The sequence below is a fragment of the Delphinapterus leucas genome, chromosome 15 (genome assembly GCF_059928025.1).
Source record: "Delphinapterus leucas isolate spDelLeu-1000000601 "Yukka" chromosome 15, BTC_Dleu_Yukka2, whole genome shotgun sequence".
NCBI lineage: Eukaryota > Metazoa > Chordata > Mammalia > Artiodactyla > Monodontidae > Delphinapterus > Delphinapterus leucas.
The window spans coordinates 70,207,486-70,226,122 of NC_143143.1; the positions used below are offsets into that span (position 1 = coordinate 70,207,486).

The following is an 18,637-nucleotide window of genomic DNA, read 5'->3' on the forward strand; positions in this document are numbered from 1 at the left end:
AAAAAACACACAAAAACCTGCCGTTCATGACTGCCATAAACATATAAAATACTTACAATTAACCTTAATAAGAAATAAGCAGGAGTTGGCAATAGGGGTCATGTCGGTTTGGTCACCATGTCCCTAACACCTATAGAGGTCTCAGCACAAGGTTGGTACCTTATAAATATTTACCAAATCAACGGTGTATACAGAAGACCTGAGTAAGTGCAGTGAATATCATGTTCTTCAATTTTGCAAAGACGTCAATTCTACCCTACTACGTGTGTAAAAGCCAATCAAAATCCCAACAAATGGATATAGGTACACATAGATAAATACAGATATGTAAATATATAATTTTTTTTTTCTGTAGTGAGGACTGGAGTAGTCAGGGATATATTAAAAAATAATAATTCTGGGGACTTCCCTGGTGGCGCAGTGGTTAAGAATCTGCCTGCCAAGGCAGGGGACACGGGTTCGCACCCTGGTCTGGGAAGATCCCACATGCCACGGAGCAACTAAGCCCGTGTGCCACAACTACTGAGCCTGCGCCCTAGAGCCTGCGAGCCATAGCAACTGAAGCCCACACACCACAACTACTGAAGCCGGCGCACCTAGAGCCTGTGCTCTGCAACAAGAGAAGCCACCGCAATGAGAAGCCCGCACACCACAACGAAGAGTAGCCCTCGCTCACCACAATTAGAGAAAGCCTGCACACAGCAACGAAGATCCAATGCAGCCAAAAATAAATAAATAAATATATAAAAAAAGAAAAGAATAATTCTGAACAATTCTGAAGTTTATCTGTAATAATATATGAGCAAAGGAATAGAAATATTGGTCAAAAGATAGAAAGGGGGCTTCCCTGGTGGCACAGTGGTTGAGAGTCTGCCTGCCGATGCAGGGGACATGGGTTCGTGCCCCAGTCTGGGAAGATCCCACATGCTGCGGAGCAGCTGGGCCCGTGAGCCCAGAGCCTGTACTCCGCAACGGGAGAGGCCACAACAGTGAGAGGCCCGTGTACAGCAAAAAAAAAAAAAAAGAATAGAAAGGTTACATACACACCCAGCAAACATCTCAATATATTTTATGCATACTGTCTTATATGAATGGGGGAAAAGATGGACTATTTAATAAACAAACAATCAAAAATATTTGGGAATAAATTAGATTAGACCCCCATTATATGCCCTCTACCAAAATTGTAGAAGGACTGAAGACTGAAATATAAAAAATAAAATAAATCAAAGAAGTCCAATTAAAATTATGAGTTATCATGTACATTTAATTCTTTTATCTCCTCAAATGTCTAGAAAAATGATAGGGAAAGGGATTTTTAAAAAAATGCATAATAATGCCTTCCCCCCAAAAAAACCTACAAACAGAACAGGAGAAAGTTCTGGGACTTGGAAAGTAAACCAAGTGATAATTGATTTGAAGAAAGCAGAATCCCAGGTGAGAAATAACCTAATTCAATATGGCAGAATATCCAAAGGGATCAGGCATTGGTGGCACCAGGTATCCCTGAAAGTGGAGATACAGAAAGTCTAAAAACAAGGGAACTAACTGGTTGAATATCTGTTGAAGTATCTGTTAGCCTATCCATCACCCACCCCAGTGCTGAGAGGATAAAAAAGATCTGTACCTCCCTCTACCTTAGGAGACACCACACAGTTAAAGGCAGAGGTACCATACTAAAAAAGGGAAGAGAAGCAGAGATCTTGAGACCTCCCTACCTCTCTCCACCCCTTCCCCACAGTCAGCTCCCAGTTCAATCAAGTTCCCACCCTCTGGACAGGAGAGAGGAAGAAAAACATCCCAAAGCACTGACACTGGAGGCTCCCTGATGAAATGGTCCAGCTAGACGGACAGTGTTCACAGATGGAGAATAAGGTAGCCAAGAAGCTGGCCCACATGCCCAGAGCTTCTAATCTCTGGATAGTGCCTACCATCTGGCAGCCAAAACCAGACATCTGAGGAAAGCCTCTGACCTTTGAGGCTTTGCTTCTGGTGAGGAGGGGCAAGGTCTTAACACATCAATCCTCCAGTAAACAACAACCACAAAATCTGGGCAAAATACAAAAACAAAACAAATGAACAGAAAAACCTATCTGAGGGCACCAGAGGGTTAAGGAAAGCAGGCAGATTTTGGAGAGAAACAGGAAATTGTGGTTTTGGCCAGACAGAAGCCGGAGTTATGGCAAAGGTGCAGGGCAGCTATAAATCTTGATGAGAAGCCACTATCTTTCTGACCAGAGGCAGCAAGAGAAGGAGTCTGGGGCAACCAGGACTGCCAGAGGGTGAGAGGGGGCTGCCAGAAAGTAAAGAGACAGAGATGGTGAACCCCACACACCGGGTATAAACTCTTTCTAAGTCTCTGGTGGACCTCTGACCCACACATGCTTGGGGCAGACTGAAAGTAGTCTGAGCTGAGATTGGAGCTGCTACCTACCAGAGACGCTGACAGCATTTGCATTTTGAGACTCACCTACTTAACTGCCTCCAAATAAAAACCATCAACATCATCATAGCAATATAACAGAATCCTGAATCTCCACAACACAATATTCACAATGTCCAGGGGAAACATGACCCATTCTTAAAGGGAAAGACAACAGATATCAAACCTAAGATGTTTTAATTAACAGACAAGAACTTTAAAAGCAGCTCTTATAATTATGTTCAGTGAAGTAAAGAAATGTACATATAATGAATGAAAAGATAGGAAATTGCAGCAATGAAACAAAACATCACACTAAGAAACAAATAGAAATCTTAGAACTAAAATAGAATCTCTAAAATAAAGAAAGCAATGGATGGGCTTAATAAGCATGATGGAAATGACAGACAAAAGAGTCAGTGAACTTGAAGACAGACAAAACAAGAGAGAGAAAAAGGACTGAAAAAAAAAAAAAAAACAGAACAGAGCCTATGGACCTGTGAGACAATATCTAAAGGTCAAACATACAGGTAATTGGAGTCTCACAGAGCAACAAGAAAATAGGGCAAAAGGAAAAAAGAGAAATCAAAGAACTACTGACCTAAAGCTTTCCAAACTTGATGAAAGATCTACATTATAAATTTAAGAAGGTCAGTGAACTCTGCACAGGATGAATTTCACACATCAGTCAAACTGCTGCAGATCCAAAATTAAAAGAAAATCTTAGTCGTCAGGGTGAAACAATACATTATATACAGGGGAACAGCCACTTAAATGACTATAAAACTTCTCATCAGAAATCATGGGGGTGAGAACACAATAGAGTAACTTCGAAGTGCTGAAAGGAGGGGGAAAAAAAGCTAACCCAGAATTCTACTATGGAAGACAGAGACATAAAAAGAAAAATTTGACTTGAGAAAACAGACACTGTAGGAAGATTGTAAAAAATCTATCATCATTAACCTCAGAATGACAAAACACTGCACCTGTGTGATAACCAGCTGAGTGCTATAAAGACTGAAAAATTACAGAAGAAAACTAGGAAATTAAAAATATAATTACACAGTGAAAATCTAGGGATTAAAGTTGGAAGACAGAATAAAGGTATTCTACCAGAGGTACAGCAAAATATAATGAGATGGAAAGTAGAGAAAAGAGAAAATTAGGTGATCAGACCAGAAGGTCTGACATGAATAACAGGAGTTTCACAAAGAGGAAACAAAACAGAAAGAAATAATGAAAGATAAAATACAAGAAAATCCCCCAGAACTGAAGGAACATAATTTCAAATGGGAAAGACCTACAAAGCATCCAGTTCAACAGACACCATACAAAACCCAGTTCATTGTCAGATTTCACAGGACTGGGACAAAGAGGGTATATCAAAGCTTCTAAACAGAAAAAACATGTCACATACACAGACCAGGAATTGGAAGGGCTGTGAACCTCTCAACAATCCTGGAAGCTAGAAGACAGTGAACTAACATCTTCAAAATTCTGTAGGAAAGTGATTTCTGACCTAGTACCTCAAACTCAACCAAACTACTGCTCAAGAATGAGAGTAAACTGAAAACATTCTGACAAAGTCTCAAATTCACTTATCATTCACCCTTTCTCAGAAGCTCCCAAAAGAGGTACATGGGATCCACCAACAAGATTTGACTCAAGAGGGAAGGAAAGAAACTTGTCAGTGTGATAAAGGAAGAGAGATCACAGATGGCAACTGTGCACTAGGCAGGAAGGGTAACTGCCCAGAGAGGAGAAGACAGAAGGTCCTGGGAGAGACGGCTCAGACACGAAACTGATGTGCTTGAACGTAACAAGAGGAGATGTAGACAACCAGAGTAAATTTTGGAGCTGAATTATAATAAGTATATTTAAAAATATGCACCGAATAAAAAATAATTTTTAGCTTCAGGGAAAAATAAAAATTGTGCAAGAAAGAAACAGTAAACAGCATGCTACATGGCTGAGCTATAACTCAGCATTTACATAAATCATAATAAACACTGAATATTAATTTAACCCAAAGTATTGCATGGCAGGTTGGGAAGATGAGAGGATAGGAGTTGCACATGTGGTAATTACGAGGGGCAGTGAAAGAAGGGAAATATTCATCTTCCATAGTGAGAACAGATAATACTTAAAACGGAAAAAAAAAAATTACAACTACTAACATTACTTAGAGATATAGCTATAAATACCAAAAGAAATAGCATAAGGAGTTTAAAGTAAATGCTTCAGGCGGGGGGAAACTGGGGGTATGTGGTGGTATCAGGAAATGCTATTTTTCATAGGTCTAATAGAATAATTTGGCTCTTTAAATTATGTGCATGTATAACTTTGAAGAAAATTTAAAAACTAAATCAAAAAGAGAAAAGTAATGATGATATTAAAGTCAGAAGACCCTGTTGGGTGCAGAGCTGGGGTAAAGAAGCCATAAGAGAGTGAAAAGAAAATACTTCAGAATACTGCATAGTTGAGAGGTGGGGGAAGCCTTTTTAAGCATATTAATTTAAGCATAAATAAGTACTTAAGTTTATTTAAAGCTGTTTTAAGACTGAGAGATTTGACTATTATAAAATTTAAAACTTCTAAGAATAAAATAAACAAACAAAAACCCATAGCCATAAAGAAAAAGTCAAGAACAACACTGGGGAAGTATCTGCACCATATTCTTAAGTAAACAAGCCATTCTTATAAATTAATAAACAAAAAGGTAAAGAGTAACAAAAAAATGGAGAAAGAACATGAATAAAGCAATGCACAAAAAGAGAAATATAAACAGCTAATAAATATGAAACTGTCATTAATAATCAGAAATACAAATTAAAACAAGAGACCATAATTTTGGCTTACTGAATCAGCAAAGACTAAAATGCAAAAACAGTACTGATCAGAGTATGAAAAAAAAGTCATTCTCATACACCATTAAAAGACACAGTAAAAATGTCTTTCTAGAGGGTGTTTTGGAAATATGTATTAAATGCTTTTTAAAATATACATCATAATGTATTCTAAGGAAACAACTGGAAACGTTCACAATGAATGCAAAACGATATTCACAGAGTTCCTTAAAATGCTGAAAAACTGAAAACAACCTATAAGACAGAGTATCATGCAGATCATCAAAACTATGTTGTAGAAGAAGAATTAAAGAAAAAAGTTCATAATATGTTAAATAAAAAGGTGAGTTACAAAGCAGAATGTAAAATACGATCCCAATTCAAACAAATCAACAACAATAAATATATGTATGCACAAAGGAAAAAAGACTAAAAAGATAAACGCCCAAGTGTGAATGGAAACTTCGAGCAGGTGGTGGTATTATAACAGGTCCCTATTTTCAAGAAAAACTGTAATTTTTAGACAATTTGAAAACAAAAATAACCAATAAATGATAAGGAAAAATAGCATATAAGGGAGCTAAATAAAGACATCTGAACTTAGCAAAAGTCTGTTTATTACACTATTACTCATTTTGGGGGATCTTTAATAAAAACTGCAAACTAGTAGTTGCATACATTCTGAAGAGTGAGATAATATATTTACATAAGAAGCAAGTGTTCTGGTAATTCATATATAGTGAATTTATAAAATACGAAACTGCTTTCTAGTTTCAATATATTCTTCAAAGAAAAAAACAATGTAAGTCTCAAGAATTCCTAACCTAAAGATCTCCACTACAGGGCTCTGAGAAATTCTTTTATTGCCTAATCCGATTTTGGAGAATTATTTATGTAATATTAAATGTCAGCACACCCCATAGTTAAATTGGTCGTTTCCTTTAATATTTTTCTATAAATTACATGTCATAAGGACAAACAGACTCTTTAAGGAGCAGAACATTTAACACAACAGAGATTTGCTATGATGACTATATAAAAATAAGGATGTCCTTTAAACCTAGCAATGCCTTGGCTAATAGTTTCTAAGATCTGGAGAAGTCTTTATGATTAAGAGTAAATTTTAAAAATCCATTTGCCATTCGGATGATTGATGTATCCCAATGACTGGAAATGGAAGGTACAGTGTATAATGTAACAAATGTAGTACTCATATAGACTCCAAACAACCCACATAACACCCCAGGCTTTTCACCTGCATGAGTAATGGAACTTAGGTTCAAGGAATTACAGGAGTATGAACAAAAAAATACGTTGGGATGCCATAGTGAGTGTATCATAAAACTTTAGAGCGTTTGCTAAGACATAAAACACCCCCAAGTTCTTTTTCTGGCAGTTGTCAGCTTGTGCCCTCCTTTCAGCGACTTGATATAGTGATGCTGTCCAGGGTGTATTTTTCTCATCATTATTAAGGGAAAAAAACAACAACATTATTTTCTTAACCTTCTGTAATGCTAACTGAACTGTTTCTTCCAACTAAAGAGAATATAAATAAACATGTAAAATTTATTTTTTAAGCAAAGCAAGGGCTCCACATCATAGGCTAGGAAATTCACTCTAGACAGTTAAAACGGGTCATAACATTCTACTCTGAATTTTAGACAATCTTTATGAGAAGATTTCTTATGTCTCTTTTTTAATGCTTTTTTCTTGTTAAAACATAATTTTTGAATGAATCAAAAAGGCACCAAAGAAAAGGAACTGCTTGCAGTGCTTGATGCACAGCTTTGGCACAAGGCTCACCTTCTCTGGATGAGATAATCTTCCAGGATGTCGAGACAGCGCACCATCTGGGAGAAGATGAGTACTTTGTGGCCGCCAGCAATCAGCTTAGGGAGCAGTTTATCAATCAGCACCAGCTTCCCTGCTGCCTGAATCATGGCCTGCAGCTGAAAGTCGGGGGCATCAGGGCTGTGGGTTTTCCGGAAGTCCTCCAGAATTTTCTCCTCTGCCCCTGAAAAAGAATGGAACAAAACTATTCTCTGAACAAACTATAAGAGTAATAGCTACCCTCTGCTTGACAGAGCCTAGAAAAAAATGAAATGAATTCTTAGGTCCCAAACCAACAGTCCAGTGAGGCAATGCTGTGTGTCCATCCCATGCCCTCAGCAGAGGGCTCTACAGGCAGCAGGGCTGTCCTGCAGAGAACACAGGTGCTCTGCTTTCCTTGGAAGTCCGACCAAGGAGAGGAAGGATCTGAAATACCAAGCTGACTTAGGCAAGTGAAGAAACCTTCAGAGAAAGCTGACAAAAAGACATACCTCTTGTACCATAAAAGCTTGGGATCAGTAAATCCAAGCCATATTTTGATTTAAAATTTTATAAAAAGTTTTATTGTAAAATAAAAAAAAAAAACTTCCAACACGTTCTCTACTCAGTACAGTTAACTGTTAAATTCCCCGCAGAGAGTTTTAATCTCATTGCACCATGATCATTTTTTCAATGAAGTAACACATCTCCTTGCACCAAAGTGGCAAGTGTAGACTAGACCGCAGGTACACAAAGGACAGCAGGCTGACAACTGATATCCACCTTCTGATGGGCAGAGAACTGGGAGAGGTAGGCTCAAAACAGGGCTCTGTACACTCACTGGCCAGACTGCTTAGGCAGACCCATCAACCTCTTTGAACCTCAGTTTAATACTCTGTAAAAAGGTCAGAATACACACCCTGGCATTCCATGGGAACTTGATAACATTAGACTGTTGGCGATCAAGATGCCTGCCCCATGTCCCCCACTCACCGTTGATCAGGTAGGGGTGGTTACAGCACTTCCTCAGCTCCATCATGGTGTTGATGAGATTGGGCATGTTGTGCTGATTGGCTCCCTTGGTCAGGAAGGAAAAGTTCTTCTCCAGGATGGCGCGGTAGTACTTCTTCTGGATATTGGTCAGCTCTACTTCGATGATCGTCTCTTGTTTGGGAGCAAGGTTCTTTTCCACGTCATCTTTCAGCCGCCGAAGCATCATTGGTTTGAGGATAGACTGCAGTTTCTTCACCTGTCCAGGAAAATGAGACCTGTTCACCTGCCCCAATCCCGATTCAATAACCGTTACTGGGGTATTCCAACATTCACTACAATCTCTTGAGCATCGAATCATAGTACTGTGGCAGCAGGTTAAATGAAAGATCATGCCTGATCCCTGAACATGACGAGCTTATAATAGGACTGAAGGGAAAAAAGGGATCTGGTTTTAATTCCCAAGTAATTACTGAGAACCTATGTTGCAACCTTACAAGATACAAAGGGAGAAAGATACAAAGACAGGACCTCTTCTGGATGGAGAAAACAAACCTCTCTCTCTCACACGCACACTTGTGCAGCAATTACCTGAGGAATATTTTAAGCCATGTTAGAAGGTACAAGTGATACCTTACAAAGGGAAGATGCTGAAAGAACAAAGTGAGAGGCAGACGGAATCTGGGGGTGGGCAACATGGATGAAGGTGGTCAAAAGGTACAAACTTCCAGTTATAAAATAAATAAGTCCTGGGGATGTAACGTACAGCAAGGTGACTCTAGTTAGTAATACTATATTGTATATTTGAAAGTTGCTAAGAGAATAGACCTTAAGACCTCTCATCACTAGAAAAAAGAACTTACGTATGTATGGTGATGGATGTTAACTCGATTTATTGTGGTGATCACTTTATAATATATACTACATATACTGAATCATCATGCCATACATCCGAAACTAATATAATGTTGTTGTCATTTACATCAAATTAAAAAAAGAAAAAGCAGCAGAGGCAATCTGGAAATGGATTCCTCCTACATCTAAATAACGACAGCAGCAAACAAGTTTGGGGGTAGCAATATGTAGAGCATTAATGTGGTAAGGTGACACCTCCCACTCCATCATGCAAGCTGTCATCTCAGGGGCACTTTGAGCCTGATCATATGCTTTGCTATGATTTGTCTGTTCTTCTCCTAACGGTCCAGGCCTGGACAGCAGATCTCTGTGCACTTGACCGCACTGGCACGGGGACTTGCTCACTCTCCCGAGAAGAGGGCAGAGAAGGGATTCAAAGTCAAGGCACCTGAGTTCACCCTGAGCTAAAACATGATAGCAATAAGATTAATCCTGGTGGGAAAATAAGAGAAAAGGCAAGTGCAAAAGATCTAGTTTCAAGTCATAAAGAGCTGTTCAAAAATTTCAGAAGGGGTAGATTCTGCAGAAATAAATTGTGAGCTGTACCAATGCTTCCCGATGAAATATAAAGTGATTTACAGAGAGTGATTTACAAGAGTTACTTCCTGGAGCAGGTTTTAAACAATGATGAATATGCTTTACTTTTTAACCAGATATACAGACAGTTGGTGCCGTTTTTGTGGTTTGCTCCTAACTAACCCCAATCTTAAATCTAATCCATTTAATGAATGCTTTGTTTTAGCAATCATGGTACTTAGGAATGTAATCCCCCAAATGGATAAGGAATTACTATGTAAGAACCCAAAGAGGAGAGACACAGCTAGGTAATCGTTAAAGACAGGGACAAATGCCAATCTGCCACATGCTGGATTCAGCTTTTGCCCTTCACTTGGTTCATACCTTGAATCATTTAGAGTATACTACATGCCAGACACTGTGCTGGTCAATACAACAAACACAACTTTGCAGAAGATGTGGGCCTTGTCCTCAAGGAGGTCATTGTCTAGGAAGAAGAAAAAATGCATACCACAAAATAAGTGCAATGGGAGAAGAGGATGCATTTCTAATGGTCCAAAAATGGAGAGAGGGTTGGAGCTGGCTTTTGAAAGATCAATAGATACTGCAAATGTCGAGAAGTGGAATTAAGTTTGATTATTCACTGCTCTCAAAGTCTGACTCGCCACAGAAGTAGAAACAAACAGACTGGGACCACACAGTGTACTCCTGATTTCTCTGTTAGTGAAATTCCCAAACCTTCTCAGTTCCCAAATTCTCGGCCCCAACCCACTCTCACACCATTGCTAGATTAATTTAGCAGAACTAATTATTCTTGCAATCAAAGCCCTGCACTGCTTCTCTAATGCTTACCAAACCCTTCAACCTGTCTTTCAAGATCTTCCCACAATGTATCGCTAAACTCCTCCGGCTTCATACTCCTCAGTTCATCCACCCTGTTTCCAGCTCAACCCAGATGATTCCCAACTACTGCATAAATTCCATGGCTGATTATGATTATTTTTTTCCTATGCAAAGCAGTCATCATCTCTCTCTCTCTGCCTACTGAAAACTTACTCACCCTTAAAAGTCTATTCTCAAATTATACTTTCTCCATGAAGTCGTTCTTAATTTCCAAACAGATGTGACCTTTCTCGCCTTTAAAAGTCCTCAGCTCTATTAACTGTTCCTCTTGCGGCATTTAAACTTGTCTGCCTTATTTCTGCAATGTCCAGTTGAGATTTCTACCCATAGTAGATAGACTGGTTTGTTTTGAAACAGCTTTGAGTCTAATAAGCTAGACGCAGGACCAGATCTTTGAAAACAGGACATTTAGTTGATTTGGACAAAACTGGACTTGCCCACTACTCTAGTGTACACACCTGCCTTCTTTTCCTCACTACCTGTGTATTTTGTTGCACTCAAGAAAATGAGCCTGGAAACATGTTGCAGGTGATGGAGGAGGGATGAAGGATGAAGAAGGCAGAGGAGGAGGGAAGCAAGCCCCTGAGGCCAGAGCTATGAACAAAATCACTGAACTTACATATGAGATCAGTGAAGGCAGGAGGCCGGATATAAGGCATTTTGGATGTTGATTCATTTATCCTTTGGAGTAATAAGAACTGCTAATAATCAGTTTATCCTCTTCAACATAAACAAATGAAATAAAGGAGGCAATGCTCATTTTACGAGGGATGTGAGAACTTGCTAACTCCTGTCCCCATGGTGACTTGTTTTTGCCTTGATGGTGAAGGTCATTACCACATTGTCTCCTCAAATCCTTCAGGCTCCTATTTACCTGCTCCTCTGTTTTCAGATCTCCAAACTCCTCCAAGAAAGCAGTCTCTGAAGGAAACTGTGACGGCTCCAGGAAGTTGAGCAGACTGAAGAGCTCCTCCACCGAGTTCTGCAAGGGCGTCCCTGTGAGCAGTACCTTGTGTTCCTGCATGGATTCACAGCACGGGATGAACAGGGTCTGAACCACCAAAACAGCAGGTTTTGGTGGGAAAATGACGCCAGGGCATTCTGGGCTTTACTGGCGGCAATTCTGTTTTGCCAGATGATGATACTTCATCATCAATATAGGAAAGAGGCAGAGGTTGGTTATAACACATGTGACTCGACAGAACAAGTGTGACAACATCAATAAACAGATCAACCTTCCTTTCACATCCCTGAGCCCAGGAGCAATTTCACATTAGTTAAAGCACCCATTCATTCATCCATTCATTCATTTGATATTATGGAGTGCCTGCCTGCCACAGACTGGGCACTGTGCCAAGGAGTAATGTTGAAGGCCATCACCTTTGGTACCAGATCATTCAGGGACCTGGAGACAAGCCAAAACATCTTACATTTCCAGGTCACAAATTTCATGGTATTTAAGATTTCCCTGGGTCCCTCTGGGAATCAGTCTGTGGCAAAGGCCAAATTGTTGACCCAGTTCATAACAAAAACATTTTGCTTCCTGCACCATCAGAGCCATAGTGGGCAAAAAGAAAATCTAGGGTGAGCAGACTGTGCACAAGTAAGCTGCATGCAGATGGCTAAGGAATGCTTCCTCTACTGTGAACAGAAGGGGCCTGTGTTTATGCAAAGAGCTTGCCAACTCTCACCAGGGCCATGAGCTTCAGGCCCTCCAGAAGTTTGCAGTTCCTATTCTTCAATCTGTGGGCTTCATCAATGATCACACAGCTCCAGTGAATCTTCTTCAGCTCTGGGCAGTCTGCCAGGATCATCTCAAACGTTGTAATGACGACATGGAACTTGAAGACTCCTGACAGCGGGTTTCCCTAAGGATGACAGAACCAAAGGCAAAGCTTTACGCAGAGCCAGAGAATCCAGCTACTGGGTTACCAGCTGGGTTGGAGGAGGCAACACTATAAATGCTAGGACCCAGGTGAGAGCCAATAAGCACTTCTTCCTCAGTTGAGAAGAGAGAGAATACGACAATGAACCAGCTATTTAGACAAGAGAGAGACCCCATTACATCAATGAAACAAAAGCAAGAGAGCACGTACCCTCACAAAAGTGAGACAGAGGAGCCATGCGGAAGGCCGGAAAGGAAGCTTTTTATTTATCTACTTGTCACGATAAGGAGAGCAGATGAGTGCTGATTCACACACTCCCAGCCGGAAGCTGGTCTATGCATAGCTGGGATGCCCAAGGAAACCCTCTCTGCTACTTTTCAGGTAAAATTAATTTCACCTTGTAACTTGGGTTCTAGAACAGATTCGACATCATGATCCTGATTCACCCAGGACAAGTGCTACCAGGCAGGACACACCTTTGTCTTTCAGCCTGTCTTAGTGCTACCATCGCTTTAAAAAGCAGAGCTTCATCACGTTACAGCACGTCTTAAATTTCTTCTCAGTGTCTCCTCCTGCTGTCTGTGAAACCTCTGGGGTGAGCGCTGCCTTTCCTCTGAGTTCATTTAATTTTCACCTTATTTATAAAAACCAGTGCTCCGAACAAACATACAAGGATACTCAGCAAAGTGAGATGTTCAAAAACAAAAATGTCTTAAAAAATTCTATTGTGCCTTTAACCATTTGTTTTCTCTTCATCCTTCCACATCAGATCTGTTAACCTTCTCTCTCTCTCCAAACTCCCTGGCTGAGAATCCTTCCTTTGTACACGAATTCCTCCGCTCACTTTCTTCACTGAGCACGTAACAACTCAGATAAAACCTTCTGCAGGTAAAAGCAACTTCGTGAGCCAACCAAGAAGCCAAGCTTTCCGTGTCCTAAAGAGCCTCTGGTATATGTCAGAGTGGAAAGCATGCCCTCCAGTTCTGTGTTTTATCACAAATTAAATTACCAGGAAGGAGTAAGAAGTCTACCGCAATAAACATGTGACTACAGAGTAAGCCAACAGTAACCCAATGCAGGGCATTAAACCCTGGAAGACAAGGGACGGAAAGGCTGTTTTGAACCATGACGTCAGAAAGCTGTCCCCAGGTCTCTGTGCCTGGTGGAGGTCTCACCTGTGCATCTCGGTACACCATCTCATACTGCTGAATCATCTGCCTGCTGATCTGGCTGCCGTGGTACACGATGGCATTCATCTCTGTCCACGTCCGGAACTCCCGCTCCCAGTTAGTGATGGTGGAGAGCGGGGCAATGATGAGGAAAGGGCCGTGGATTCCCCTGAGGAATATTTCTGAAAGGAATGTGATGGACTGGATGGTTTTCCCTAGGCCCATCTCATCAGCCAAAATGCAGTTTTTTCTGCAGAGTAAGAAACACAGATACTTCATCATCAATATAGGAAGGAGGCAGAGGTTGGTTATAAATAAAAAGATACTTCAGAAGCGTACCTTGACCTGTAAGGTCATCAGTGAAGGTTTTATCAGCATTTTCCAGAGATACAACGGAAGCAACTTTCTATTATCATTGTTCACACCCTGCCTACTTCCAAAAAGGAACTATTGCAACTTGTGAGAAAATACGTGAAATAGGTCCATTTAAATATAAACTAAAAATACCAAAAATTAAAATAATACTGAAACAAGGAGAAAAAAAAAATGCCTCAAATCTAAGCCAGTTTCTCTACCTGACAAACTTCATGGAAGCCAAGGCAAAAACAGAAACATAAGTTGCATGATTCTCATTGTCTATTACTTGCGTTATCAAAGGACAAACTTTTAACCCACATACTAAGTTCCGTATCAAGAATTAAAAACGCTGGTCTCTTGTGGTGATCCAGAATCATGTACTGCACACAGCTGTGACCCTGGAAGAGTGTGACCCCTGTCCGGTCTTGCTCCTGACTGTACAGGTGGGCAACCCCAGACCTGGAGTGTCTGAGTGAGCTGTGCCCTGACTCACACTGTGAACAGGTGGCAGAGACAAGGCTAGAACACAGGTCTCCAGAGTTTCAGCTTGGTGTGTTGTTCCACTACATATTGTCTTTAAAAATCAACACCGGGGGTACACTCTAGAATGTTAAGAAAAATCTCAACTCATCTTTCTCAAATTTCATCTGTTTCATTTAGATTCTGATAGGAACTAAAGCACAGAGTTGAAAACTGAGTATTACAAGTCTAGGCCACCCATGGTTCATAAACAAGTAGCAGAGTCGGGGCTAGAATCCAGATCCATTCCCCTTTAGAGCCAACTTTTGCTGAAGACTGGGAGATAAAAAACAGTTTTAAAGGATCTCTTGGGTTTTGTTTCATCGAGGTTGGGCCCAACCTTTTGGTTAGACTGGCAAAGAAAAAAAAAAGGACAAAGTCAGTGATGTCTAAAGATCATTCCTCTTGGTTGGAGAAACCAAACCAAACCAAACCAAATCTGACATAAAAAATAAAGTCCTGGTATGCCTGATGTGCAAAGATCACCACTAAACCAGTGGCTCCGACGCACTCCCTTGCCGCTCTGCTATTGCTACTCCACGCGGGCTAAGCCCACAATCTTCCAGGCACAAACATCTGGTAGAAACATCATCCCTGAAGACAGGACCGGTTCTGGTTCCGCACCTGTTATACCAGTTAAAAAGAAGCCAGTTCATCCCCTCCAGCTGGTACTCCCGGAGCTGGTTACTGTTCTTATACTCTCGAGACTTCTCAAGTTTCTGCCAGGAGTCTGAGGCAGGTCGCTCCTAGGGAAGGAGAGCAGAGAGCACAAGACACAGAGAATGATGCTTCAGGAGCAAAATGTGCAGAGGGACACAGGGCAATGATGGGGAAGGTGGTAAATCTCAAATGTTGTCCTACAGCTGGCTGCAAACTGCAGCTACTATCTTCTGACTAACGAGCCAGTCCTGTATTTTCTAGGTTTCAGCAGATTAAACTAAGAACACCTCTATAAAATTTGCAAGCAATTAATGAAGAAGAGAAACAGACCCACCTAAAATCTTGATAAGTATTATACTGCTTTATTGAGACTCTCAGAAATCACTCCCACTTACATTTTAATTTCCCTACAAGCCAGTATTAGTCAGGTTTTTTAGTTTTCTATAGACAGAATTTTTTTTTGTTGTTTGTCCTTGTGGTATCAGCTCAGGAAAGTACACTGGGTCAAATATTTTGTTGATTAGTTTCTAGAGTAAAGCCCAAAGCCTGTATAATCAAAACTGTAAATTCCTTAAATTCACCATGAACATAATAGCAATCTTATTATTTTATTTTCCCATATGAAACACCAATTTCTAAATGTAATTGATCTTTATTGATATGAAATGCCATTTTTACCATATAAGTTCTAATATATCCAGGGAGCTTTATCTAGAGTCTTCATTCTGTCCTACTGCACTGTCTCTTATTGCAATAAAACCACACTTTTGAATTACTGCAGGTTTATATCTGATGGCGAATTATTTTTCAAAAATGTCTTGGCTATTCTGTCTTATTTAGTATTCTGTATAACTGTAGAATCAATTTCAAATTCCCTTAAAATTCTTTTGGAATTTTGATTAATCTGGGGAAAATTTTAATTTTAATTTTTAGGTATTAAGTCTTCCCACCTAAAAATTTTGTTTATTTATATTATTTGGACATAGACTTGATTATTTTGCTTCTAGACAAATTGAGCCCCTAAGTTAACACTTCAAGGTCTTAAAAATAAAAATTTTTAGCTATGCCTATAGTTATATAAATGAGAATTTTGAGATTTAGCTTCTCTAACAGCAATTGTAGTCTTTGGTAGTTCTACTTTGGAGTATTACAATAAAGTTTACTCCTGAAATATGCCATTAACTAAAACGAAGCCTTCCACTTGTGAAATTTAATAAAATATCCCCAATCATTTCATATCACTGATATTTGGAGATAAGTGTAATCTGTCCAATCCGTTCAGACCACTGAAAGTGCGGTCTTTCAGAAACTTACATACCACAACTTACCTACAAAATTACTATAGCTGTAGTTAGGCTAAGCCCCTTGAAATAGAACTCTGTTGAATATTACTATCAGCACATAGGCACAGGTGTTTTTAGAAATAAAGGGGAAAATAATTTATTATGTCAAAAAATTAATTTTAAAGAGAAAGCTCTTAAGCAAAGATATTCCTATAGAAACTCTCTTGCTCTGTTCCCTTAAAGAAATTACATTCTTCTCAACCTATAGGAATCATTCAGCCTGGATTCCCGAAGTCCATGTAACTCATTTTAATGGCACTCTACTCTACTAGATACTATGGGGAGACTTCCTGGAATGTTCCTCATCTCTAGTGACTGAAGTGGCTCACTCCTAGCATTGCAGATTTCTACTTTGCTGCCTTGGTAGCGCTCCTGATGTAGAGGCATCACGCTCTAACCCAGTCACTCCTCTGGGTTTTCCCTCTTTCTCCAGTGCTAAAGGTTTTAGTTTTACATCACCATTGACATGACCAGCCATCTAAGGATAAGGCTTGAAATCAGCTAGAAATTCCCGATGCCTAGTCTGGTTGGCTCCTAAGTGGTACAGACTACAGCAAGTAACTTACCCCAAGGCCCCACAACCTTTAGTGGCTACTATTAAATTCAGAAGAGAACTGATTCTTGGAGTCTCCAAGGTGGGTCTTGACTATTAAATGACTGCTACTCTCTTTGCACAATCGTTACTGACACTCATTTCTTGCTCTCCCAAAATTCCATATCTGACCTACATGTGACCAATTTTTTACCAAAAAGCTTTTAGTGATGGAATGTCCTACTCATCAAGACTGGTAGGGTTATCTCTAAACTTCAAAGCCCAGGATAAGATCCCTTAAAAAAAAAAAAAAAATTCAGTTAAAGTATCATTTGGAGCCAGCCCTTCTCTTAAAACATAAAAAGACAACTTTAATTATATTTTGAGCTACCATTCCAATTTAGGATGAGAAAAATTTCAAAACATACCTTCTAAATGAGAGAACAAATAAATTAGAAACCAAAAGAGACAGGTGTGAAATGATCTCATAGTTCATTGAGAGATGAGGAGGACAGAAGCATCACAACAGCAAAGAAGGAAAGAAAAAGGGAAACTGACTGAAAACACTTGCATTCATATTCTTGCCAAGCGCATGTAGTCAGTCTGAAGAAATAAGTGGGATTCAGGCTGAGAGAGTAAGAATCTTGATTACTTCTAGATGATAACTTAGAATTAGCTTCACAATGAAATTCTCTCTACTCTCTGCTCCCCCACTGGTTAGCTTCTGCTTTGGGCCACATGCCCCAATTAGCCTGGTGCCATATTTGTCCTGCACACACATGCTTCTTCCGTCAGCCTGTGAGCTCCTGGGGCAGGGCCTGGACCTACTTTCTTACTCTGTCCCACACAAGAATCAACCTACAGCAGGTGCTTAGTAAATGACTAACAAATTGAATTTTAAATGGACAACTGTTATAGGAGAGGGTTGAGAGAAAAATTCATTAATCAATAATGTAGACAAACACTGTAAAATACACAGGTTTCTAATCACAGTTCCACATCTCAAGATACCTCTATACCCTTCAGAGCCAAGAAACAAAAGCAAAACTGCTTTTGGATGGACTCCGACAGGGATCTAAGTTCAGTGTCAAAGTCTTGCCTTTGAAGTCCCAACTTTCCCAGTGATATATATAAAAACAACAATAAGGAACTGCATAAGAGTTTTTCATATAAAAATAGTGATTTAAAAAAAATAGAAAATGATCATTCCAGTCTATAGTTATATTCTTTCACAGCTCTGATTCTTTTCCCAAGTTAGTCACATCTTAACTGGGCTCTATCCCAATTCTGCCTCCTCTGACATTTTTGCAGCTTGGTGGTAATAATCCAGAATCAGAAAAACAAACCAATTCAACAAAAACGTACTGAAAACCTATGTTTTCTCTGCAAAGTCCCAGCGATCTATAGAGAAAGGACAGTTCTTCCCTGTAAGAATATTCCACTTGAGTAAAGGCAAAGGATAAAACTGAAGAAAAGAGATCACCAATGGAGCAAGGGATAAGAAACAGGAACAAGAAAGATGCTAACAACTTACTGAGCTTCTTTCCCAAGCCAGGCATTTCCCACCTTCTATCTTACTGACTCCATCTGACAGCCATACACCAAGAAATCAAAGCTCATAGCCAAGCTTCTGAAATGTGACATACATCAAAGTAGAGCCGGATGTAAAGCTGACCTGAGTGCTAGCAAAGTGTGATGTGGGAGAAACACACCCTGAACCGCAGTTTCAATGGGAGTGACCAATGATAAGACACCACAGAAACCACTCAG

General features: G+C 39.9%; 1 protein-coding gene across 4 annotated transcripts in view; it reads right to left on the reverse strand.

The window, feature by feature from the left end:
- Positions 1-18,637, reverse strand: part of CHD6 (chromodomain helicase DNA binding protein 6) — a 211,541-nt gene that overhangs the window by 73,095 nt on the left and 119,809 nt on the right. For all 4 annotated transcript variants that reach the window (XR_016387920.1, XM_022592389.3, XM_089896896.1 and 1 more), the window contains 6 exons: positions 14,957-15,078; positions 13,463-13,706; positions 12,093-12,269; positions 11,276-11,419; positions 8,071-8,326; positions 7,072-7,282 (listed from right to left, as the gene is read on the reverse strand). Coding sequence is in view for 3 of the 4 variants with exons in the window: in XM_022592389.3 (XP_022448097.2) it covers positions 7,072-7,282; positions 8,071-8,326; positions 11,276-11,419; positions 12,093-12,269; positions 13,463-13,706; positions 14,957-15,078 (1,154 nt within the window). In the remaining variant the exon portion in view is untranslated. The remainder of the gene's footprint in view (positions 1-7,071; positions 7,283-8,070; positions 8,327-11,275; positions 11,420-12,092; positions 12,270-13,462; positions 13,707-14,956; positions 15,079-18,637) is intronic.